Source organism: Oreochromis aureus, linkage group 9 (assembly GCF_013358895.1).
Source record: "Oreochromis aureus strain Israel breed Guangdong linkage group 9, ZZ_aureus, whole genome shotgun sequence".
NCBI classification, from domain to species: domain Eukaryota; kingdom Metazoa; phylum Chordata; class Actinopteri; order Cichliformes; family Cichlidae; genus Oreochromis; species Oreochromis aureus.
Window position 1 is genome coordinate 19,220,600 of NC_052950.1, and position 25,363 is coordinate 19,245,962.

Below are 25,363 nucleotides of genomic sequence, written 5' to 3' on the forward strand. Positions count from 1 at the left end.
AGGCGGGACCCAGAGAGCATCTGAACTGCTTGTGTAGCTGCGGCTAGTTAGCTTAGCCGTGCTGTTGAGCGATGACATGCATTGATGCAGAAATGCTATTCCAACGGGGCACGGCGTCTCGTCAGCTAGGCTAGCTTCTTGGAGTGGGGAAAATAAAGGACAAAAAAAACCCTGGCTGTTTAGCTAGGATTCTGGATGCCGTTTCCGTGCATCTTCAGCTGCTGTGTGTAACCCTTTAACATATTTCCAAAAGGACATAAGAAGAGGTGGCCGTCAGGAATCAGGTAAGACGTGGTATGACTAGAGCAGGGTATGAATCTGAGCTGCCGCTGATGGTGAAGCTCTGTGATACAGACTGCTGCAATAACGGTTCTCCAGCGTTAAAGCTCACGCAAGCTAACAGCTAAACGTTAACCTAGACTGAAAAAGAAAAGGAGAGAGAGAGAAAAACACCTAGTGTCCTTGCCAGCATGGCCAGCATACTGTTACCCAGCTGGCAGACGGTTAGTCTGGCTGTAACCACTAAAAGCATATGGGAGAATTTTCTTAGCCAGGTTAATGTTAGCCGTTTTAGCGTGACACGCTGTCAAGCTCAGGTTATAAGGTAAAAACTCCACCAAAACTGCTACACTTCTTTATCATCTTTATACTTCTTTTCGTTCAAGCGGGCACCACGTAAACACTCCTATTTGTAAGAATGACAATTAAATGAAGCCACAGTGATATTAAACCGTTTGATCCACTTTACAGTTTATACTTAAATGCAGCTTTATTTTTTTCTTATTATATCTTAGGATTAAGTTTTCAATTGCGTACTGAGTTGAACTCGCTTAGTCGTGGTCACGATGTGGTTCACTAGTATTGGGTTTTGCTTCAAGTAGCCATAATTAGTCATAGCCGGTCCATCACTTCTATGTTCACCCAGTGATACCCAGTTGGCTTGGTATCCGTTTATTTGGACCAGTAGTGCGCAACCTAAAGGTATTCTGTCCTAGAGATTTAAAATGCAGGAGAAATCTCCACCTTGGAGAACATACAACAATGAATTGTTTTTTTCTTTGTTTTTATCTAAACTCAATTTGTGGATAAATATCTACCTGTATAATACGTGCGAAACGCATTTGAGCTTACATATACCTAGTTGGATCGCTTAGATCTTGTTTTGGGCAAGATTTTGGGTAATTGCACACTTTGTTTATCTCGTAACATTGTTTCTACCTTACACAACCCAAGCTAGACTAAATGTCATTCTTAGAAGCACAATGGGGCAGTTCGTCTGTATAACTCCTGGCGAGCCCTTGCGGCTTTTGTTTGTGTGGCCTTTTACAAAATTTGGTGCAACACTCAACAGATTATTCCAGCTTGAGGTTTTTGTATTGCAGGTATTTATTTGATGATTTATGGTTAATTATATCTGAGCGATTTATGGGAGTAGCCTGCACGTCTGTGCAACCAAATACTAGCGACTGGTTAAGAATTACTCTGTAATTATTGTCACAAGTTAGTTTTCAAGGAGGTGAGAGGAGGCGGAGGAGGAAGAGAGAGGCATTTGCTCTGCTGTTGCTTTCTTCTCAGTTGGAGTCACAGAGAGGGCATCCACAGCTTGCAGGAAGAAATGGTGATGCCATTCTTATCAGCATTTCGTACTTGAAGGCTTGCATTTGATTTTCATCTTAACACATGGAAACTGCAATTAGGCAAACTATTTTAAAAATTTGCACCTGTCAGCTGCCATGTCATGAGCTTCTGTGCAGAAGTGAGGACTGTTCCTTCACTCCGATATACTCCTTGTGTACTCCTGTAATAGTCATACATCCTACACTATAATGGCGCTCTTGTTTGGATTTTATGACAGAATAATCTTATGTGTATGAAGGCGTTATCCTTTTTTTGTTTGGCTATGCCCTTTCCTCTTTTCCGAGTGTCCGGCTACCAGTGGCCTCCAGCAGCCAAATCTGTCCTCGCAGCCCAGGGTAAAATACCAACTGCGCTTTTCTCGATAGCCAAAACGATGGCTAAAATTTCCCTCAGAGCTCAGAAGCTAGTTTATAAAGTCGCTTTTCTTTCTTTCTGGGTTTTTTTTTTTTTTTGGCTTCTTATGAAGTTGAGAAATGGGGAATTTTTTTTTCTTTTTTCCGCAATTGTCTCTTTGCATGTTATCGCCCTAATCTCTGTTATTGCATACATTCTCTTCCATTTCCTCTTTCTTTTTTTTCTTTTTTTTGTGCCCGACTGCTCATGCATGCAGATGTTTGAAGAGTAAATAACAGACGTTTTCTGTATACATTAACTGTGACAGAACATGACGGAGCAACAGCTTCTGCTTGGTGTGCCCTGGCAAAGGGCAAAAAAGGCAAGTAATGAGCAAAACACCGAAACCAAAAAAAGGGGGGAAAAAGGAGAAATTTCAGCTTAACTACTAAAGCAAAGTCGTAAGGAAGTGCCCAGTTATTGTTTCTTGTTTGGACTAAGTTTTCCAACTTTTGTAAAAGTGTACTGTCCCTGCTGTATTTGTCATCTTTTTTCTTTTTTTTCTTTTTTTGGAGTAAATGATTTGACTTCCTCGTGTCGAGTAGGAGAAGTGTGCAGTTTCAGTGTTTTTTCTCTTGGTCCATTATGGTTCAGGGTTTTCTTTCAGTGGGTTTGGCAAAGTGATAATGAGGATGTGTGTACTCATGCAACTACGACTCATTGTTGTGACAGCAGTTGTGTAGCACTGAATTACAAAAAAAACCAATACTGTCATAATGAAAGAACTGTGCGTGTCTTTAATGATGAAAGCAGGCTTTTCAGGCACAAGCGTTTGGCAATTTCTGTGAATTTGTTAAACCAATAGTAAGTCCTGTCCACAGACCTGCATCAGTCTGCTACAGTACTCTCATTAAGAGCAAGAAAATGATGGTTCATGGGTGATTTCTACACCCCCTGTTTTTCTTGTCATTTTCTTTTTGAACATGTTATGCAAAAAACAGTTAGACCTTCATATAGCTCAGATTTTTTCAAAATTATTGGATCTATAATCTGAGCTTTCGGTGTTTTCTGTGGTCCACTGGTAGCAAATAGAGATCAGTGATTAGATGGAAACTTTGCTGTGAGTATTTTATAATATCACCCAAACCTAGGAGCAAAGTTCAATTTTATGGCATAGCGCTCTTGGCCGTAACGACAACATGGAAAATATTTGTATTAAAGCAAGCTAGATCTTCTTTACTGCAATCACACGGGAAATCAAACAGCAAGAATGAAATAATTAAAAGGTCTGGCAAGCTAGAAATCTCATCAGTCATTTGAGAATCAGTTTATTTTTCTTATCGCGTTTTTGATGGCCTTCAAACTGACCTTCAAGCAACTGCTGGGATATTGGCTTGGTTAAGCATCGAAATCAGATCTTTTTGATTTCTTTAGTTTTTGTGTGTAGAAAAAAAGCCGACCATCCCTATAAAAATCTGTTGTTGCCTCTGAAATGAATGTGCTGGATCTTTTGAAGGGGTTAGCAACATATATAACAAGTGCTGTTTCACATCATTTCCCTGGGTATGGAAAAGTTGCCAAACAATCTCCAGCTTTCATTAAAAATGCATGAGAACATTGATTTTACTCTCAGATAGTACCCTAAAAGAACTAAAATGGATTGAAATGTTTGTAGGCTGACTGATTTGGGGAGTACAGAGATGAGCGTTTCTGTGGAAAATGTTCTTTTGTTTCCCTCTCTCCTATCAGAGAATGTAAGGATGGGAATTTTTGCAGATCCTAGATTTTCGATTTTCCACAAGTTCCAACATGTGTCCTTCTCAGACGTCTGCCCCAAGTAGCTTGTTTAGTTCAATTATGATGGCATTTTTGAGGATGTAGGAAGAGTTGAAATCAAGCCAGTATCTATTTTATATCTAGTACTGTCCAGTTTGCAAATAATCTGCTGTTTTTACTGCAACAATAACAAGGTCTTCTGCTTCATGGCAGTACTTCCCCATATTTAGATTTTGTTGATGATCTCTTACTGACTCCTAGCATGTTTAGGAACCATGACAGTACACAAAACCAAACCAAGAGCAGCTTTATTAAACTGCACTGCTGTATGTTGGAGTTCCTTCTGCTTTGTAAACTTAGATTAGTCATTGGGAAATCCCCTGGAGCTCTCGGAATCTGTGAGGTAATCTGAAAGTGTGCTGTGCCGTTGTTTTAAACCCAAGATTGCTTGGATGTGGCCATCATTTGACCTGGTGGGTAGGCCAGCTAGAACAAGAGCTGCCAATTTCAGGGTGTGGATGAAGAGGTGTAGGCTGCTAAATTAGGTGGGGTCTAAGGAAATGGATCCTTTCTTCCATAGAGGTATTAAGCTCTGACAGATATCTGCTTAGGGATGGAATGAAAGCATGCTTCTGGTGAATCACCTCGTGCTGCCAGCTTTAGAGTGTGCATTCACTATAAATAATTAATTATAATTAGATAAAGCGTGACTCGTGTGCAGTCTTGCAAGTGGTTTTGCAGTTAAATTCTTTCTATGTTTTGCCTTTGCAACATTATAGGCTTTCTACAAACACTTTGGTTATGTAACTTGCTGTGATTTCTGATAAGGAAGCTTTGATCAGGCTTTCTGGGCTGATACAGATCAATAACTTATTTCATTTTGACAATGTTGGTTTCAGCATTTTTTCTTAACTTTTATTAGCACACACCCACTTGTAAGAACCCATGAAAACCGTCTTGGTTTCACGTCTCTTGTCTTCCCTCTTCATTTTTTCATGATTGGTAGATTGCTCTGTTCTGGGGCAGTGATTTAGACTTTGCTGAATTTTGATTTTGCACAATCAAAACTCTGACTTTATTACAGGTGAATCTCTGTGCAGCTTAGACAAAGACATTGGCACTCTGTTTAACATCTCGTCCCCCTCTTCCAGCCACAGAAAAGGAGTCACTTCACCAGTACCGTCTTTCTGTGGGCTAGACAGTTAACAAACAGACTGAGGGTGAATATGCAGTTGTAATAATAAACTGTGAAGTGAAATGAGGAAGTGAAAACATTTTACAGTAGCGTAATGTTTGTTAATTTGAATTTTATGAACAGATACTCTTCTCAGACACAACAATGGATATCCTCTAATATGGATGGATGCCTATATGATGATATGTTTGTTTGTCTGCTATAGATTTGAAAATGTCATGGGCTATGATTTAATTTCTGTATTGTGGTGTTTGAGAGATTAAGTTTGCCAAAATTACATAAATACTGCCTTTTATGAAAATGGCGCTGCTCCTTTTTTTGCATGGGATTTTCAGGCTGAATTGCTAAGCAACATATTTCAAACAGTGGCGTTTATGTGGGCCCTTCACATATTTGTTTAGAGTGTAGAGTGGGCCTTTTTGATGTGAAGTTAGTCTAAAAGAAAGCTTGAAACTTTTGCTGTTGGTCGTTGCTATGAGAGTAAATCTCTGGCAGTTCTCAAAGGACATGAGCCACGGTCTATTTTAGGCCATTCCCAACTGCTGAGGGTGATCCCGAGGGGTGGATAACCAACTGCTTTCACACAGTCATGGATGTAGCTTAGTCTATATGCTTAACCCAAAACACTAGATGCCCCCTAATTCAATTTTAATGTGATGCTGGAACAATACAGTTTTCTAAAGTGGGAAATCATGTGATCTCTCGGCAGCACTGGTGCTAAAGTTTAAACTAGTCCAGCAGTTCATCTTTGATCTCTTTAACAAGGTACATTACAAGCATCAGTGCAAAGATAAGTTATCTGAACTCATCTAAACTTGAAGAGGGTCAAGCCTGCTCTCTGTCAGCTTGCATCACTTTCCCATCATCCGGTCACCCTTGTGTCCACACTTCCTGTCTCACAGCTGGCCTGCCAAGTCTCCCATGACCCTTTGCTGCTGTGCTTCTGTTTTGTTTAGAGAGAAACTGGGACATCTGGGATGAGCTGCAGTCTCATGGGATTTCAGCTGCTGTGGTTCGGTGTGAAGAGAAGCGCAAACATGTCTTAATCGGCCCATCGCCATCCTGTGCTGTCAGTTTGTGGATCAGACCTTCCCTGTATCTAAAATGCACATTTTGGTGGAAGGAGGAAGTGTAGCAGTGCCAGAGGGGCTGAGTGAGCAGCGAGCAGAAAGAGCACATTCCAGAAGGCAGCAGAGCCCTGTGATTTTAGCAGGCTGTCACAGGGATTAGGTTACTCTGTCTGCCTCTGTGAGCTCATGCTGTTGCTGTCTCAGTGCCTCAGCAGTCTTGCCTAGCAGTGATACACTGTATGCCCCCACAGTGAAGATAGACAAGGATCCATAGTTGTTCTTTTTGGCTTGTTTGGCTGATACATTATCCAACTGTTGTGAGGTTTTCTTGTTTGTTTGTTCGTTTTGTTTAACAAATAACTTCTCATATGACTTGTAAAAGGACAAAAATTGATATCAGTGCAGTTTTGGCTATTTTCTACTCATGCTCGTCTCCAGGACAGCATCTCTATGAAATGCATTCCACTATGAGTCCACTAGGAGTGCTCTTTGACTGGCTCTTCACTTGTGTGCTTCTTTTTTTCTCCCCCTTTTTCTCATGCAAAGACTCGAGAGGTTATGGCAGCAGCTGTAGATTGCAGGATGTGGTGAACTCATGTCAGTGTTGTTTTATAGTAATACAAGAACTGACAAAGTTGCACTGTGCATCTTCATTACACTGCTGATTTGCAGTTGTTGCGGTTTGTGGTTTATACCGTCACTTGAGCCTTGTCAAATTTTGTGTAACAGAAAGGTATTTTCTGATGACTCTAAATAAAGGATGGCTGACCTGTGTTTAATACCCCAGTGATGCGATTTGGGTTAGTTTTACATTGCTGATGGGAAACAGTTGTGACTAGAGTTGGTACTCTCGAGAACATGAGTGGTTCACTTATATTAACACTGCTTGACCTGTCACTGGCCTGGTGTGACATTAGATAAGGTTGAGCCAGACTAATCGCTTGGTTTATAATTCTGCACATTAGCATGACACAAATAGGCCCACTTTCTTTATAAACACACATTCCACTTGTGGTAATACCCCCACACAGAGTTCAATCTTATGCTGTTAGCTGTGAAGTGACAGCTTTTCAGCATAGACTCAGCTGGTTGTTTTGTGTAAAAACTGCCCCCGTATGTTTCCAATATTTTCTGATACTTTGTCAGATATTACATGATTAAACTAAATTATAATTCAGCCTTTAAAGCAGATGATACTGACAATAATAATGTGTTGGAAAAGCTCTCAGTAAAGAAGCTATTGGAAAACAGGTTTTTATTCTGTTTCAAGGCAGAATATTAAAGATGAATTTTTTTGTTTTATTGACAGCAGACTGGTTTTGAATGTTACGAGGGAGGAATAGTAGAGCTGCCACGAGCAGGGAAAACCCTGCACTTACCACAGACCACCAGATCTGGCTACTTCTCCAACCATTTCATGCAGTCTTGGTGCCCTCGTTGATGACCACAAAGCGTGTCCGTAAAGGTCGTGTTTTTGCTTTATGTTTGGCACCCACATTATTTTTCACAGTGCTTGGTTTCTTCAAAACATCTATACTACTACTACTTACTCATTATAAAGGTCACAGGCTATTTGTCTGGGAGCATTGAGTCATGACATCATCGCATTTGATAATCTTGTCCACAGAACATTTCCACATCGGCAGCCCTTGCCCTCGTAATGGTTTTTTGTTGTTGCTGTTGTTATTGGTTGGCCTCTTTTCTCCTCCACATCACTGTGAATCATCAGTGAATATGTTTTTTTATTTTGTTTTTTACTTGTCTTGCAAAATCCTCCAACTACAGGTGATTCTGCATATGTTAATTCATCTCAACTCTAAATGGAAAGACAGTTTTGTCACGTTTTAGGTTTGTTAACCTAATTTTTGTCTCACAAATGCAAGATGCTTGCAAGATGGCGGCACATACGAACGTATACAGCAGCACAGTGCTCCCAAACTACAATTTTGTTGTACATGTACGATGAGAATAAAGGGCTATTCTACTGTATTTTATAATTTAAGAGGAGTCCTTTTTTCCCTCTGTTTATTTTTGTTGTTGTTTTGTTTTGTTTTTTTTTAAGTTGTGAGTTAGAAAGATAAATGTGAAAATATTTAGTCACAAAGTCAATAAGATCGATGCGTGCTATGGGCTGCTGGCGGATTGGGCTTACCTGTTAATTCTGCCTGGCAGCAGGGTAAGTGGAGATCCACAGTGGATGTTAATGTGACACCGTTTGAGCAGTTTGACCCGTCTGACCTCTCGCGTAGCGCTTTGGGGCAAGGCGACTGGTCTCGGCTCAGTATGCAGCTGCATGATTAGCTCAGGGCATCTGTCGCTTAACTTTTTGATCCTCCCTCACATTCGCATTGCAAGTCACTGCGGTGTTAATGTGCACTTAGTGCTTAGCCATCCTAGATGTCGGGGGTGATGGGTTGCAGCGTGTTTTCTGTAAATGGGAGGAATAGCTGTGCACTTGCGATTTGGTCATGAAATACTAGGGAGAGTGTAAAATGGAAAAACGATAGTAAGGGTGGGATGTTGTAAATGGAGGAGGAGCACATATACACACTTGTATTCCTGTTTTGGCAGACAGTTATCCAGCCCAGCCCAGGGAGTGGAGAGATTGTTGCTTTTGTCTTGGGTGAAAGAGGCTCTCGAGGAGAGTAAATCAGCTCTTTGTTTTTTTTTGTGCCACTCCCTAACATGTCTCTCAGTGTTCATTAATTTAATTAGGGATGGAAAAGGAGCATGCAATAACAAGCCATGAGATCAAACCACATTATACACCCAAATGATTTTTTCATTTATTTATTTGTTTTTTTGCAAATTAAGACAACACCCCATATGTGGAAATGCAGCTTAAACCACAGGTGCCCCCCGCCCACCCAGCATTTTATGGAAGCTGTGTTACACAAATGATTTTTTTTAATCACACCTCTTAGTTTCTGACTCTAAACTCTTTGTAGTCTTAATGTGGCAGCATAATCCCATGTTGCTTTAACTGTCTTCTGTTCTTTTTCTTAGTCAGCTAAGATCTCCCCAGACCTCTTTTTTTTTTGTGTTATTTTTTTGTTTGTTCTCCTCCTCTTGCTTAACCATGCTGAAACTTAGCTCTGCAGCTTCTGCTTGTGTTTGCCTAAGATCAGGTTTAGGCGTATCTCAAGGCCAGCTGTAGAAGGAAACTTAGATACTGCTGCTGCTTCAAATAAAAACCAAGAGCTCTCTATCACCGAGGTCAGTGTCTGGTCCCTGGAGTCAGTCAGGAGTTTTTGGGGCGGGGGGTGAAGGTGAAACTCCATCCACTCTCGTGACATCAGAGCAGCTAAGCAGATGCTTCAGTGGTGCCCCACTCCCTCACTGTTGACCCAAGTATCTGCTGTATTAATCTAGCATATTCTGATTGTGCTGATGGCTGCAGGGGTCATGAGACCAGCTGTTGTGAATGTGCTCATTGTTGAACATGAAGTCTTCACAGTGGATCACAGTCTTCCGAAATCATAATTTTAGATAGCTTAGGGAACCTATGAATGATCGCAAACATCGCTGTTCATATAAGCAGAACATTTGCATTGGTGCTGCGCACAGTTTTGAATATTTATAGGCCAGTGCTAAATTTAAAATAATATCCTTCATCACTGGTGCTCGCTGAGAGCCTCGCTCACTGACGTACCCACATTTCTGACGCACAGTGCCTCTCTCTTTTTTTTTTTTTGCTTCCCTGTTGCAGTAATCTTTACCATCGTTCTGATTTCTCGCTTCACATTTGGTGCCTAAAAGAAAAGAGGGTTTGGTAGTTTAGCATTGCTCCTAACTGCCTGTGTAAATGTATGAAGGCCTCTTTTGTACACTGTCATTGTGAATAGTCAGTTATGACTGTTATTAAAAGAATACAATTAGTGGAGGGAAATTATATCTGAAGAGACTAAACTGTGGAAATGTTGGCTGGCCTTCTGCTAATATAGTTTAATAACATCATCTGTATCTTGGCATTGGTGCACTACGAAGACAATGTTATAAACACACTGGGTTCATTTTATTTAAAAATCAAGAGCCGACACTGTATGAAAGAGGAAGTTTCCTGGTAATATCGACAAATCTGCAGAGACGACTTTTAAGAAGAAGCAAGTAGTAATTATCTCGCATCGTTCTTGTTCTTTTTCTAGGTCAGCAGAATTGTCAGAGCCCTTGAAGTTCTCAGCTTTGATGCAGTACAGGTACGGCTGCCTGTTTTTAAACGGCTTCTAAATTTATGTCTGCTGTGTCTTCTAAATAATCATTCTACATGAGCAAACACCACAGTCTGGACATGCGTCTCAAGTGTTAGCAGACACAGGAAACAGATGCTCATAATCCATACTTGGGCAAGATATGAAGGCTCGGTATAAGTGTAAATAAGTAACTGCTACTGCTGCTCATGAGATAACACTAGTCTCGATGACACTATTTTGAAAATGTTTTAATGTATAAAAAGATTCAAAGAGTTTGTGAGGTAGAATATACCCTTTAGTCACTCTTATGTCTCTCCTTGCTCTCTCTCAGTGTTCCTAGTGCAAGATGACGGAAGAGGTGATTGTCATCGCCAAATTTGACTACATGGCCCAGCAGGACCAGGAGCTGGACATCAAGAAAAACGAGCGTCTCTGGCTTCTCGATGACTCAAAGTCCTGGTGGAGGGTTCGAAATGCCACCAACAAAACGGGCTTTGTGCCGTCCAACTATGTGGAAAGGAAAAACAGTGCCAGGAAAGCATCTATAGTCAAGAATCTCAAAGACACACTAGGTAAAAAGTAGTTATGATTTCCTGACTTTGACTTGAAGCCGTATTAAAATTAACACTCTTCTCCACAAATTTGTTTAGTGTTATGGAGGATCTCACCATTTCCTGGTAAAGCTTTGATGATGTTTTATGAAATATTTGCGCATTTGATGCCTTGCAGCATCTTTGACTGTTGGTTGATGTGCTTTGTGTTTTGCATGCTTCAAAAGAGAAAAAGTGGCATTACGGAGCACGTTTATCTAGGCCAGCTACAATACGTCTCTGACCACATTGTTGTGGTGTGCGATGAATCTTGTGAAAGTCACCACAGGAAGATGGTCGCAGGCTGATATGTGATTGGTTGAAATGCAGAGACCGATTTTCATCTCACTGTGCACTTTAGTTTGAAACCTTAGTTTCTTGGAGCGTTGTCTGATGCACGCTTGTGTATTTTGAAGCATTTACCCTGGTAAGGCGGTGATCTCTATTTTTAAATGCCAATACAAGTAATGTTTTCTCCTATTGATGTGTGTTAGGGTGGGGGTAAATCGGACAATTTCAAGTCTGTTTCTGTATGAACAGCACCTAATCCTTTTATCTTGTCTTGAATTGATACAGCACAGGTGTTTTCTCCTCTATCTGCACCATAGCAATATTTTTTTGTACTGTCGCAGCAAGCCAAATGTGAGGGTGCATGTAAGCCAAGGTTATGTTAATTTGTGTTGCACGCATTGACCACTTGCTTCCAGTCTGGGATGTTGCCAGATAGCTTGTGAAAAATTTTGTTTGTGATTTCTCTTTTCATAAATTACCTAGTGTTTTATGCCTTGTCTTTAGTGTCAGAAGCTTTTTTTTAAAACATTTAACTCCAAACTTTTTGAACCACATGCCAACATTATCCTAATTAAGCATAATGGCATAGCTGTTGTCGGTTTACGCTAACCCATTAGGTGTACACTAGTCATCGTCTGCTATTTATCTGCATAACATCAAATTGCAGGGAAAAAAAAGGGTACTTTTTAAGCAGTTTTGTTTATCGGTGATGTGGCAGTGTCAGTGGCTGTTGAGTAGGAGGATCTCTGCAAGGAAACCCTTTACCCGAAAGGTGTTTTTCCTCCCGAAAGTTTAGAAAAAAAATGGGGCTATTCTCCGTCCTTCTAACCAGAAGTGTGTCATAACTGTATACATTACAAGTGTTTTTTCAAAACCCTTCTCTGTTGGACACGTGAAATGTGTCTTCCTGTTAGTGTGTGCGTGAGTGCTGTGGTTAGAGGAGCCTGTCAGCTCAAATGCTCTCGTAATGAAAAATCGTGTAAGGACAGGAAGCAGCCTCTCTAGTTTTTAATGTGCGGCTCATTTCTTTTCTGTTTTTGCTCACTTTAATAAGCAGGGATTTCCCTTTTTTGCCTTTTTTTTTGTTTATGGCTTGACTCGAGCATGTACATTTTTTGTTTTTGTTTTTTTTACTGCTGCAGTAGGTCTCCTCAGTCTTCATGTCCTAGGCTTTTATAGGTTTATTTGCCTGTCTGTTCTCTGTTGTCTGTGGGGTGTGAGTGTGGGTGTGTGTGTGTGTGTGGTTGTCATGCACCACAGCGACGAGCTTCCCCGTAACATCCCACCTGTTGGTAGATCCGTTGATCAAATGGTTCATATGAACAGCTGCAACAATGGCATTAAACACCAGCTATTTCTCACTTACACATACAACACAGTAAAACATGAGCAAACGTGGTTTAACCATAAACCAAACCTTATGAAACACAAATGCAGCAATAGAAAGGTTGTAAATGTATAACTTTCACTTTTTCTTGTTTTTAATTATTTATTAAGTAGATTTAAAACATTTTAGCTGTGAATTTTATGGCTGACTCTTCAATAATATGTGGGAGGGAAAATCTTTCTTTTTTTTTCCCTCCTTCTTCTTTTCTTAGCCAGGTCCGTTGCTGGGTGTGGAGCAGTGTCATAGTTTGAAAGAATGTGTGATGGTATGATCCGTGTGTGTGTGTGTGTGTGTGTGTGTGTGTGTGTGTGTTTTAGTACTCATGTTTCCTGAGTTTGTTGTAAAGTTATGAGTGTTTCTCCCAACAACTGCAGTCATGTGACACTGAGTGTTCACTGACTCACTCAGCTGCTGCCATGTCCTCACAGATCCTTATATAATTTTTTTAAGGACACTACCCTCCTGCTTCTATATGTTGAGGAAATTACTCCTTCACTTTCTTTATTCCTTGTCTTTCCCTTTTCTTTCTCTGCGCATATAAGTGTCACCCCCCTCCCCCTCCCCTCTCCATGAGGCCTCTGTGCTCTGCCTTCCATAGCTGGACTGAAGGCCTCTATATCCCACACTCTCATTGGGTAAGCCTGACCACATGGTCACAAGTGGGCTGCCCTGCTCTGAAATCCTCCCAGCTCTCTGGGTGTTCACATGGAATAACTCTACAGCTGCAGTGGGAAGAGAGCAGGGGCCGGGAAGGAGACAGAGAGAGGGAGAGACGGCAAGCCCAAAATGGACATGGCTAACCTATTCAAACATTTCTTTCGTGAGTTTTCTACATTTCTAGTCTTTTTAAGCTCCTTTTAAAGCGAGTCTGACTCATTTGTTGTTTTACAAGTGGTCCGGAAATGTTTTGTCTGAAGTTTGAGTGGCTTTTTTTTTTTTTTCCTCTCCTTCTCTCGCTCTCGCGCTCTCTCTCTCTAGCTGTGCAGCGGCAATTGTCAAGTCTTCTTTCTTTTTCATCTTCCCTTTTTGATTTTTCACACTGGTTAGTTTTATCTTCAAGTTAGCCAAGAAAATGTGTCATAATTGGAGCTGGCGGAAACTGATTTCTGTGCTAACATGTTGTGCTGGTAAAGAGAGGGTGAAAGGGTGTCTTAACAGCTTTTGTGTGTGTGTGTGTGTGTGTGTGTGTGTGTGTGTGTGTGTGTGTGTGTGTGTGTGAGTGTGAGAGCAGCTGCAAAGACTGGGTGGATATGCTTTTGAAAAGCCTTCTGCTGAGCCGAAGCCTGTAATTGCCTCAGCAATCGTTCTCTGCCTCTTTCTGTTAAACACACATGCATACACACAATAATCCCACTCCAGTTCTGTCTACTATTCGTGCCCAGTGAGTGGGATGCAGCTAGGTGTATTACTTTATCATGCTTGAAGACCCCTACCCTGTTTAGGAATATCTTAATATATGTGTTTTCTCTTATGCTAACCTAAGGGCGCCCCACTCATTCTGGGAGGGTCTCTCCCCCACCGTCCACCCCACCTCCTGTCATGGGCTACAGTTGAAGGGACGCGGGGTGCTTATGTAGAACACTGTAGTCATTGTAGTCAAGAGGAGGAAGGGGTCTTTACTGATTGATGGGACCCGGGTTCCCATCTCCCGCACCTCACTCGGTTATCAGAGGAATGTCGCGACATGGACAGCTCTGTGGGATGAGGATATTTTACAGCCACGCTGACACTCGTTTTCAAAAGGCTTCGGCGCACACGCTCACTGTAATCTCACCTTGTAACTGCTGAGTGATATCGCCTGTCTCTGTCTATCTTTCTGTGTGTGTCTGTGTGTTTTTGTGTGTCCACTGACTAGTCTGCTTGCTGTCTGAAGGATCCAGAGTGTGGGGATGAGAACAACACAGAGATGAGCTAACAAACGTTTTGCTTGTGTAAACTGAGAGCTGTTAGTCTCTCTCTCTGTCTCTCTCCCCTCCCTCTGTTTTCCTGTTTCTCGGCCTCCCCAGCGAGCGGAAACTCTAATTTGAGCCACATTTCTCTCTGAGCATTTGGAGAAGTGAAGCCAGGGAGGAAGCAAGAAGTTAGAAGGAAGTTGAATCATTGGGGGGGGGTCCTATCTGTTGCACTTTCTGGCCGTCTCTGTCGCACGCTCCTTCATTTCAAAGTCCAGTTTCTTTTCTCCAAAACCACTGATCGCTCTTCCATGACCACAAAGGCAAAAGACGTAATCATAATTAGAAGTTTGGCAGGGGAGTTGTCAAGTTTACTCAGGCCTTCAGATGTTGTTCTCCTGTGAAAAGACATTTACTCGTCTTTGTTTTCCCGTATCTTCTTTCATTAACAATTGCCTAAGAGGAAGTGAGCAAGGGTCTGGGCCTGTTGAACCATTGCCGACATTAACAACGCCCTCCCCCGCCTTGTCAATTGAATTATATTGTCTACTATAGAGGATTGCTTTTATTATAGAATAATATACAGATTCTTTTCCCAGTGAATAACCACCGTTTGGTCTGTAGAGTACAGTCAAAAGATCCTGGAGCTTCATGGTCACTTAAAGTGTTTGCTTATGATAATCCAAAACTCAGAAATCCAAAAGGAACAAGTAAACCAGACTGTATGCAGGGGTGTTTTTGGTACATAGATATAGTTTTGTTTTAGGCTTTGCTGTTATTCAGCATCATTTTGACATACTGGTGGCTGAAAGAATATAAATATTAGCTCTCAGTAGAGCGTCTCTTTGCCCCCCTGCTTTGCTGCCCACATTTGAATATCTATTGTTTGTTTGTGCAGCATACCAGTATCATGACACTTGTTGCTTTATTGGCGTGTCCAAATAGCAATCATGTAAAAGGAAGTGGTTATGGAAATCTTTTTCTTTTTTTTTTCTTTTTAATTGAACTGATGTGTTTGTATTGAACGAGGGGGGGAAAAGCACACATGATTATCAGCATCGGCAAAATGCAATTTAAATTTAGGTCACCTGAGTAAAGGTGACGAGAAAGTGAAAACGAGTTTTAAAGTTACTGCTCAGTTTTTTGTTTTGTTTAGGTTTTTTGTGATTATATATGTTAACCAAATGATGTTCCTGTAGCGCCTGACTCTAGCGGTGTGCTGTCCAGATGCGTAAAGAACAGAGAGCAGTATTTCTCCCTCCGTCACAGAGATCGATGGCTGCCTGCTTGCTTTTGATGTCTCGAACAGCTGAAGTTGAAAGAAGTTTGCACATTTCCTGCGTTTCAACCGCGTTGGCAGCTTTATTGAAGCTGTAGTCTTAAAAGGTAGCCCCGGTCGTCTCCACTGAAGAACAGCCAACTCACTCTTGTGTGTCTTTCCTTTAGCTTGTTTGATTTTTGAACTACACATGCTGTCATTATATTTGGCGCGTAAACCATACGACTGAACGTGGCTGTTTTGCGGTACATATATTGTCTGAGTTTGAATTGCTGTGAACGTATAGAGCACTTTCTGATGCTCTGTGTTGTCACCACATGACATAAGTGTAGTTTGCGTGATACTTTAGGCAACATAAGCAGAAGTGCAGTTGAGAATATGACTGTGATTAGAGCTGGAGGACCCAAAATGCCAAAGCAGGAGTGTGTTCAGGCACTGTCAGACAGCCTGACGCGGGGTGTTGTCGTCCGCAGAGGAAGAGTCGTGAAATGGAGGGAAGCCAGGAGGTCGAAAGGGTCCTGGCAGACAATGGGACAGCCAGCCAGCGTAGGGAGGCCACAGTTGAAAAACAAAACTAGTTCCTGTCTACCACTGGTAGCTGAGCAAACTCCCCAGCACTTTCTTCTCCTCCTGCTCGGTGTACCTCATCTGTAAACCCCCAAAAAAGCAACTGTTTCAGAGGCGGTTACCAACTGAAGTCATGGTCTTAATCATTGTTATTTACTGCCATCTGTTGCAATATGAGTTCCTTCCTCTATGTCCTCCTCTAAGGAAATGCACAGGAAAAAGCATGTGACGTCAAATGAGAGAAAAATTTCCAAAGCAAAGTTCTTTTTCATTTCTCTTGTTATCCTTTTTCTGGTAGCAGTAGAGTAACGGTGGGGTTTGTGGGTTTCTGGGGAAGCTGAAAATCCCACACTGCATGTTACACATGCACCATGAGGGCAGAATTTCAGGTTAAGTTCAGGTGTCAGCAATGAGCGGAAACTGCTCTGTAGGTGGTGGGATGGTGTTTATTTTTAGCTTTCTACGTTTAAATCTGCTTTTTTCAGTGTACATGTATCTGTAGTCAAAAACGCAGTTTTCTTTTTGTAGGCCAGCATGGACGTTGTCCCATGACAAATTAAACCTATAGGTGTTTCAATAGGCTTGTTGGATTATTGCATAAAATATGGAGAATTAGTTTGTTTTCTTTGGCAAAATGGCGTTTGTGTAAATGCTGTCGCCAAAAAGAAAACCCTAATTTGAGGTCGTAAACTCCACTGCAGCTGAATGACGGCACAATCGGTGAGGTCTTGTGTTTGAAGCGATTGTGTTAAATGGCTTTGAGACTTTCTGTAGCCTCAATTTAGCGACTCGTGAGTTCTAAAATATTTCATATACTAAAACGGTTGGTCTGAAGCTTGCGGTAAACACAGGCCGTATTTCAGCAGTCATTGATTTTTCACAGGGAACCAGAGGTGAAAGCACTGACTTGTTTTGGGGTTTTAAGATTCATTGCTGCTTTACTCTGACTTCATGTTGGCGGATTCTGCTCCTCGTCATATGGATCATTTTGTGGCAAAGGTTTCGTTACTGGATGTTGCAGTGGGCTGCTGGTCAGATGAAAGATTTCCAGCTTCAGCCCTCAAATAATCCAGCAGTGCTTAACCTCAGACTGTCCTGTTACTGCCCTAACGTATGTAGCTTATGTAATGTGTTACCATTATTTCATAAAAAAGATACTAAATCTAGCTACCTCTTATCTGTGGCAAGATAATCTGGAATTTCTACAGGTTTGAAAATGCCTCTACACACTTTGCTTGTTGTTTGTTTGCTGTTACCACCTGTACATGCTTGTTACTGTGCCTTTACTCCTCTGCACATACGTTGTTGGGGTCGACATAATAAAAGGTCCAGAGATTGTGCTCAAAGCGCTTTTCTACACAGCCACACGTACATTTTTCTAATCGACCTACAGCAGCATTACAGATGGGCCCTTAGAGAAGCAGGTTCCCCTAAATAACAGCCTTTTGTCTTCTCCTGGTATTGTCTACCTGTAGCCATACAGGCAAATCTCAACTTCCTACTACTACAGATTGAGCATCTAGTCAAATTTAGTGGCTCCGTGTTTTTTAATGCAAAGTGTTCATGTGAGCGGAGCAGGAAGTGCCAAATAAAAACTGTGACAGGGACACTGATAAGGGCTGTTGGCTGGGCAAAGAGATAAAAACTCTCAAAAATAAGTTGTCTCTGGTGTCAGTCGGAGGTAAAAGACGCATTATTTATACAGAGTTCACCTTTAACCTTTGTATGGAGCTAACTAGGCCATTTCCAACTGTGCAAAGGCACACCCCGGAGCCTGCACCTGCATAATCACTCTTTGTTTGTTTGTTTGTTTGTTTCCAAGAATTGCAGATGCTTTGGCTGTTGGAAATCTAGATTTTTGTCGGTGACGTTTATGCATATTTAAAAACTTAGACTAGTGGATTTGTGCTCTGGAAACATTTGTTTTTTGTACAAAAAAAAAACAATTTTTTTTGTTGTTGTTGTTGTTTGACGTTTTGCCTTCAAGTCCTAAAGACTGCACAGATGCATAACTAGCATCTGCGCAGCACTTAACCTCCACCTACAGACATCAGCTCTTAACACCCTGTCTGGAGTCTGTAGTTATGTACAGTGGTGTGACTAATAACAGGGTCTACCTGGAAGCAATTTGACGTTGGACTCTGAGCACTACCGTGAAATTTGTCTGCTCTCCTTGAGTCAGAGACACCTTTCAGTAGCAATTTATGTGTGGTAAAGGATATTCAGTATGGCGTTGTGACACATTAGTCACGTTCCCCACTCCGTCCTGGAGACTACACCCTGCCTTAGTATATAATTTCACCCAGCTGTCTTTTGATTGTGCAAGCAATAGCTTTGCAGACGTAATCAGAAATAGGGTCTCTCGTCTGCTCGCTCTATCTGATATCAGCGTCTGGTTAGTTTTAGCTTCAGTCTGGTCTTACTGTCACATCATTGGTAAGAGCATAGATGTGTCATGATTACAGTAACGTCACGTGAGCTTTGTTTAAGTAGCAAAATGGCTACCAAGGGGAAATTTTTGCCCAGTAAAACAATTGCCTTAGGAATTCACAAGCTGGGGAAAAAGGTCCACGGGCATGGTGACTGTTCTACCGGTAGCCTCTGGGTGTTTATCAGTGATGTAGGTCTTGAGACGAGGAGAAAGATTGACTGGATGTTTGATAAAAGTTGCCCTTTTGCCAGTGGTCACCTATGGAAATGTGTGTGGGCTAGGTTGGCATCAAATACAGAAAGGAATAGCTAGTTTGCTGATAGCCCAAAGTTGATAACACGTTGATGAATATGCTCCTTATCATCCCATACTGGTCAGGTTGATGGGGTGTTTGGAGACTGATGGTGCTGGTTAGAGACTGGGAAGAGCACTCTAGAACAAGGAAGTCAAACGCCTTTGATTTTATAGGTAAAATACAGTCCAGTTTAATCTCAGCTGTGCCAGACTAGTAATATACATTACAAATTGACCCATTAAAATATATATGACTATATATGACATGTTGCTTTTATATACATGTAAAAAAGTACCAGTACATTCTGAAAATAACTTTCAGTTACACAAGATCACAAGTGGCCTACAGAGATTACTTTAGAAAAATAAGTACAATTTCTAACATGTTTTTAGTGCAAATGTATTCAAAGTGAATCCGGCGTGGAGTATTTAGAAAAAGCAATAGTATTTATTTTAATTTTTTTAACTTTGAGATTTAAAAAAAAACTTTGCAGTTGCAGTGTAGAAAGATCTTTAACTTTCCATTCTTCTGTTTATCTTTCCTCACATGACATACAGCATTGTATTAAAATTTTGTGAATTATTACTTCCCTTATGAATTCTTTGCAGTGCTCACAGTTTGCAGAATTGTTACCTGCCCTGTGCGTCATATTTCTGATGCTCCTGCTTTTTTTTTTTTTTTTTTTTTTTTTTTTCAAGCTGCAGGTGATTAGTCCAATGTGATTAGCAGCAATGAAATAAAGTATTACTTTAGATTTTTTTTTGGTTTTTTTTAACCACTGTTGGGTAGCAGCAGTTTACTTTCTTTCTAGTTTCCACAGAGTTTATAGGTCCATGCCAAAACAAGTTTTCATCCCACTCACTTTTTTTCCCCCAGCACACCAGCATTGCATTTTTTTTTTTTTCTTGTTTCCTCAGCACCTAGGCCTAATCCCCAAGAATGTATTTGGATTTGGACTGTGGAGCGGGGGGTTAGGGGAATGTAATGTTGAAAAGGAATGATGTTTAGCCCTGCTTACCCACCCACTCACCCACCCAGCCCATAATGCTTATTATTGCTCCCTGGTATTTGTCTGGGATTTTTTCTTCCTGCCTTAAATTTTCATGTTTATAATGGGAAGTGTGTGCAGTTTTGTTTTTTTGTGTTTGTTTTTTTTAAATTCCAGACTTGTTCCTCGCCATTATGGGGAAAATAAAATTCCAAAGAACTGGCCTTTTTTGTTTTAATTGAAATGATGACTTTAAATTTGAATGTAGACAAATAAGCATGTTTCGGCTGCTTTCCAGATTCTGATTGAATTCACTGGGTTCAATTTTAATATGAATGACGATAATGATTCCCCTGCAAACGCCAACATCTTTATTTAATTCGTCTTATTTTTTTTTAGGAATTGGGAAAGTGAAGAGCAGAAAGGGGGGTATGAGAGATCCAGCCCCTAATGCTGACCCAGATATGAATGCAGATAACGGAGAGAGGCTGTATGACCTCAACCTTCCCGCCTTGGTCAAGTTCAGCTACGCCGCAGAGCGTGAGGATGAGCTGTCTCTGGTGAAGGGAACACGTGTGGTGGTGATGGAGAAGTGCAGCGATGGCTGGTGGCGCGGTAGCTACAACGGACGGTCAGGCTGGTTTCCGTCCAACTATGTGACGGAGGACGTGGATGGGACAGCGGGGGGAGGGGGCATGGGTGGACTCGACCCTGCCGGATCGCTGACCGAGAAACTGGCTGCGGTGGTGAACATCACCGCGAACGGAAACAGAGTGCTGCACACAGTTCAGGCGCTCTACCCGTTCAGCTCAGGCAACGACGAGGAACTAAACTTTGAGAAGGGCGAGGTAATGGAGGTGGTGGAGAAGCCCGAGAATGACCCGGAGTGGTGGAAGTGCCGCAAAGCGGATGGACAGCTGGGCTTGGTACCCAAGAACTACGTCACTGTGCTGGACTCCACCTCCCATAAACCGCAAGCGGGGCCCGCTGGGCCGCCCACACCCGAGTGTGACTACATCTTGCCATCAGGCAGCGGGCGCTTTGCGGGGAAGGAGTGGTACTACGGAAAGGTGACGCGCCACCAGGCAGAGGTGGCGCTCAATCAAAGAGGCATAGAGGGAGACTTCCTCATCCGAGACAGCGAGTCATCGGTCAGTAGCCTCCACCTTCTCCTTGGTTTATCTTGTTATGTGTCGGTGCTTTGAAACACTGTTAGTAACCCCGGTTCTCTTTTCATTTTTAGCCAAACGACTTTTCCATCTCCCTGAAGGCGCAGAGCAAGAACAAGCATTTCAAAGTGCAGCTGAAGGAAAACCTTTACTGCATCGGACAGCGCAAGTTCAACTCTATGGAAGAGCTTGTTGAACACTACAAAAAGGCCCCCATCTTCACCAGTGAGCAGGGAGACAAACTGTACCTGATTAAAGCCTTGGCTGCTTCCTGATCCATCTGTCTCACACAGTGACGCACGCACGCACACACACCTCTACACATTATTTTCATCAACATATAATACAGATACTTACACGAGAACACACACTAACATTTCAGCTCCAAGCCTGAAGACTTAACACATCATCAGGACTTAAATGATATGTGATTTGTCACAGATTTGTGAGCATTCCAAGAGGAGGTGTGGGGTAAAAAAAGCATGGGAGAGACATTGAGGAGGGAGACGGCAAGAAGGTGGACTCCTGAGAGTAACTACAGACCTCTTGGTTGCCTATTTTAAATTATCCAGATGTGTTAGGTCATAGGCAATGCCATGGTTATTTCCACCTTGATATCTATTGCATTTAGTTTTCTTTTCCTTTTTTGTTGTTGTTGATGTTGTTGATAATATATAATCTTTTTAACGGTTTCTTTTAAAAATGTGATTTGTTTTTTTTAACTTTACACATTATACAACAAACACCTGACTGAGGCATTTTCTTTCAGATGTTAGCAAACTCGAGAGCCGAGCCGAGCCTATAGGTCTACATTTCAGCTTATTTCTTTTTGTCTGTCTTAAGGCGCTCTTTGTGGCTGTGGACAAACTAATACACAACTTCTGCTAATCCCGAATAAAAATGAAGTGACCAAAATATATTTATTGATACAATTCTGTAATGATCAATGTTGTAGAGATTGGAATATCACACTGTGCATTTTTTTTTTTTTTTTTTTTTTTAAAGGATTTCAAGGTTTCCTCTTATTGTAAAAGGTCAAACTCTCTATATAGTGGTCTTCCTTTGTACAACAGTATTGCTTGTCTCACATATTGCTGTATCTGTGTCACGTGAATGTTACAAAACCGAGGCAGCGCAGATAGGGATTTTAAATCCTCTAACTTTGCATGGAGGCGCACAAACCGAATAGTGTCCTAACACCTTCCGCCTAGCTCAGACAGGAGAGGGAGAGACAGTCCACAGGGGTGGCGGGGAGTTTATCTTTGCGTATAAAGGTCATGTGAAGACTCAAAGTATTTTCCCTCCTGGGTCTCTCCTCCACCCCCGGCCCAGTGTGTGGGTGACAGCAGATGTGTCTTCAGTGTTGCCAAAGGGGATGGAGATGGAGGGCAGTGAGGTGAGCCAGGGTGAGCTGCGCGGCTTCCAAAAATATATACAGTGCTGGTTTGCCGGAGCTCGGAGGGGAAATGGAGGGCCAGTGCAGACTAACGGGAGGGATGATGTCACTGCTCCCTGAATTGGTGATCACTGGAGGGAATGGAGGAGTTGAGGGTCACCCAGGGGTCGCGTTTGTGTGGTTGCAAAGCGTACACGTCGAGCTTAAGCCAGCACTGGGGTTGTCGGAGAACAATTCCTTATGCTGGAGAAATGATAAAGAAAGTGCTTGTTTTCTTTTGATTAATGTATCCTAAGAGCTGCTTTAAATGTACGTGCAGTCAAACTTTGGGACATTAAGCTGGTTTTACCAAATGTATGTTCAATGTCCATATGTCTAAATGCTTTCAGCAGCACACATGGTTTATATTTACAGTGAAGGACTTCTAGTGAATGGCTGTTTTTGAGTGAAAGTGGACCAAGTAGTTGTTGAATGTTGTGCGGCAGCTAGTGCCGCTGCGTGCTGCCTGCAATCAAAGCTGCAGCAGTGTTGGCAGGGAGCCGCCTCAGCAGTGTGCTCCGGGAGACGCCGATCACGATGATGATGATCACGATGCCTGTGATGATGAGTTCTCCAGCTGTGGCCAGTTGGACCCGAGTACAGGGAGAGAGGAAGGAGGAGGAAAGGGGAAAAACGGACATTTAAAAGAAAAAAAGAAAAAAAAGAAGAAAAAAAAGAGGTGAATCAGGAACGAAGGAGGAGACTGAGACTTTTTTCCATTGGATAAGAGTATGTGGAATCGCACACCCAGGCAGGGAAATTGTTGCTATATCATAGCAGAGAATAAAGGAGTTGAAATGGGAGGGTTCTGGAGGTCTAGTTAATCCAAGCATGAAAAAAAAATTCAGTCATGCCACAAAGAACACAAAACATGGGTGTGAACCTTTTTTTTTTCCTCCCTCCATTCCCCAGGTGATTGACTGAGCTATTCATACAGAGAGGTGTGAGCAGACTTTCCTCTGTTCTGGACTTGTATAAGATGAATTATAAACAGTGAAACAATCGGCTTTCAGTTTGGTTTATGATGGGTGAAAAGTGCAAGCGCCAATTTTAAACCTGCACTGCACCACTTGAAATCCAAATTGAAGTCGGATTATGTCTTATTTAAACGTTAAAGGCAGGAAAAGAAAAAAACATTCCAGGAGTGCACGGCTTCTGGAGGGATTTCTGAATGTGTGGTTTAAAGTGTCAGCATGGCTTGAGTGATTTTGGCTTTTTGGGTCCCAAGCTATTTTTATGTCATGATGTTTAGGGACACTTAGTGCCTGTTTGTGCTTCATTTTCAGTCACTAGATCAGTATGTGGGTCATAAGAATTCTGTTACATGTCCTTTATTACACCCAGATCCGTGGCTGTTTGTCGTACAGCTGCCGTTTTGCTCTACATGAAACAGCATTTCCCTACACTTTGAATCAGTCTTGGCAAAAATGCCCTCCCTAACTTTCAGTTCTGTAAGCATCCTGCAATATTACGCAACGCCAACGCAACGTGCCCCAGTTTGAAGAATTGAGGAAGGGATTTAAAAATGTGCCTTCACAATTTTTTTTTTGTCTACCAAAGGTTTAGTAACCGCTCCCCCCAAACCTTCTTTTATTCTTATGTCTTTATCCTGTGCTTCCCACTTCTCCGCTGCGACCCATTTGGTTAAAGCTTTGCATGCGCGTCAGTTAAGTGATTAGTGAGCGATGTTTTGGGATGTCCTTCCTTATAGGGAAGAGCATTTCCTGATGACGCAGGCTGAAAATGTCATTGTCTGCCTTCTTTTTTTTTTTTCTAAATCTCCTGCATAAAATGCCCATTAGTTGATATTGTGTGTAGTTTCAAGTGACCTTACCATAGCTGATTTTAATCAAGTATAACATAAGTGAATGCCTACGTTGTACAGTATGAAACTATGTGCTGATGTTCATTCAGAATCGTAACACCAGGTGTGATGTAATCATGACCTGAATCTCCATGTATGAGCACCTCAAGTAACGGTATCACATTATTGTTGGTTGTGAGAAACTGTCACGGTTTCTGAGGATGTAGTGGGGTTTTTTTTTGTTTGTTTTTTTTAAAATGTCTGTATGTAAAACTAGTGTTAAGACATCCACTTTTCCAGTTTAGTCACTTAAATATGGAAAAAAAGCAAAAAAATCCTGAATACCTAAATGTTTTACTTGATATTCGAACACAGAACTACAGTATCATGCTTAGATATCGTTAATGGGATCTTTCTCACTTTACAAGAATGGAGGCCGCATGAGCAGAGCCTCGTAGCTGTACAGAAAATGGTTTGAAATCTGCAGAAAAAGAAACGCTGAAGTCAGTTGTGACTGATATTATCAAGAGATTGTCTATCAAACTATTAAAAATGGAAAACTACAGCGCAGCAGAAGCTTCTTCCTGACTGCTCAACTAGCCTGAGATCTTTTTTTATTATTATTTTCATGGATTTCTTGATAATATTCACAACAAGTGGCTCTGGTGTTAAATCTTTGGTGCTTTGTGCTGCTTACATTTCTATGGTGGTCTTTAACTCACAATGCTTTTTTCCCCCTTTTTTCCTTTCCCTCCCCCTCCCTGTACGAGAGTGAAGAAAACGGATGATAAAGGCAGTGCTGTGAAAATTTAATGTCATGCTCTTAATACTGTTTTTATGGAGGGGAGATTGTCTTCAGGTGTAATAATTTAGAAGAGTCTATTAGAGTGTTCAAAAGACGTAATAAACGGCATAAAAATGATCGCGTCTGTTTTTAATCTTGTTGTTTGTTCAGTCTGGGACAAAATAGGTGATGTATGAAGCCACAACTGTATGACCCTAACCCGGCAGTACACTATTGCATGAGGAAAGC

General features: G+C 41.6%; 1 protein-coding gene across 4 annotated transcripts; it reads left to right on the top strand.

Annotated features, from left to right (window-relative positions):
- Positions 1–52: 52 nt before the first annotated feature.
- On the top strand, positions 53–25,252 carry nck1b (NCK adaptor protein 1b). Of its 4 annotated transcripts, none has more exons than XM_031732485.2 (5): positions 53–284; positions 10,158–10,208; positions 10,534–10,774; positions 20,322–21,073; positions 21,166–25,252. In XM_031732485.2, the coding sequence occupies exons 3-5, from the start codon at positions 10,549–10,551 to the stop codon at positions 21,364–21,366; spliced, it is 1,179 nt and encodes a 392-aa protein (XP_031588345.1). In that variant the 5' UTR covers positions 53–284; positions 10,158–10,208; positions 10,534–10,548; the 3' UTR covers positions 21,367–25,252. The 4 variants fall into 4 exon arrangements, with proteins under 4 accessions (XP_031588345.1, XP_039473145.1, XP_039473144.1 ...); XM_039617210.1 differs by lacking the exon at positions 53–284 and adding an exon at positions 586–604; XM_039617211.1 differs by lacking the exon at positions 10,158–10,208.
- The last annotated feature ends 111 nt before the right edge of the window (positions 25,253–25,363 follow it).

Bases quoted from the DNA above. Each gene is read 5' to 3' on its own strand.
- nck1b (XM_031732485.2), top strand. From the start codon at position 10,549: ATGACGGAAGAGGTGATTGTCATCGCCAAATTTGACTACATGGCCCAG. The intron at 10,775-20,321 runs GTAAAAAGTAGT...ATTTTTTTTTAG, and splicing joins GAATCTCAAAGACACACTAG to GAATTGGGAAAGTGAAGAGC. The intron at 21,074-21,165 runs GTCAGTAGCCTC...TTTCATTTTTAG, and splicing joins TCCGAGACAGCGAGTCATCG to CCAAACGACTTTTCCATCTC.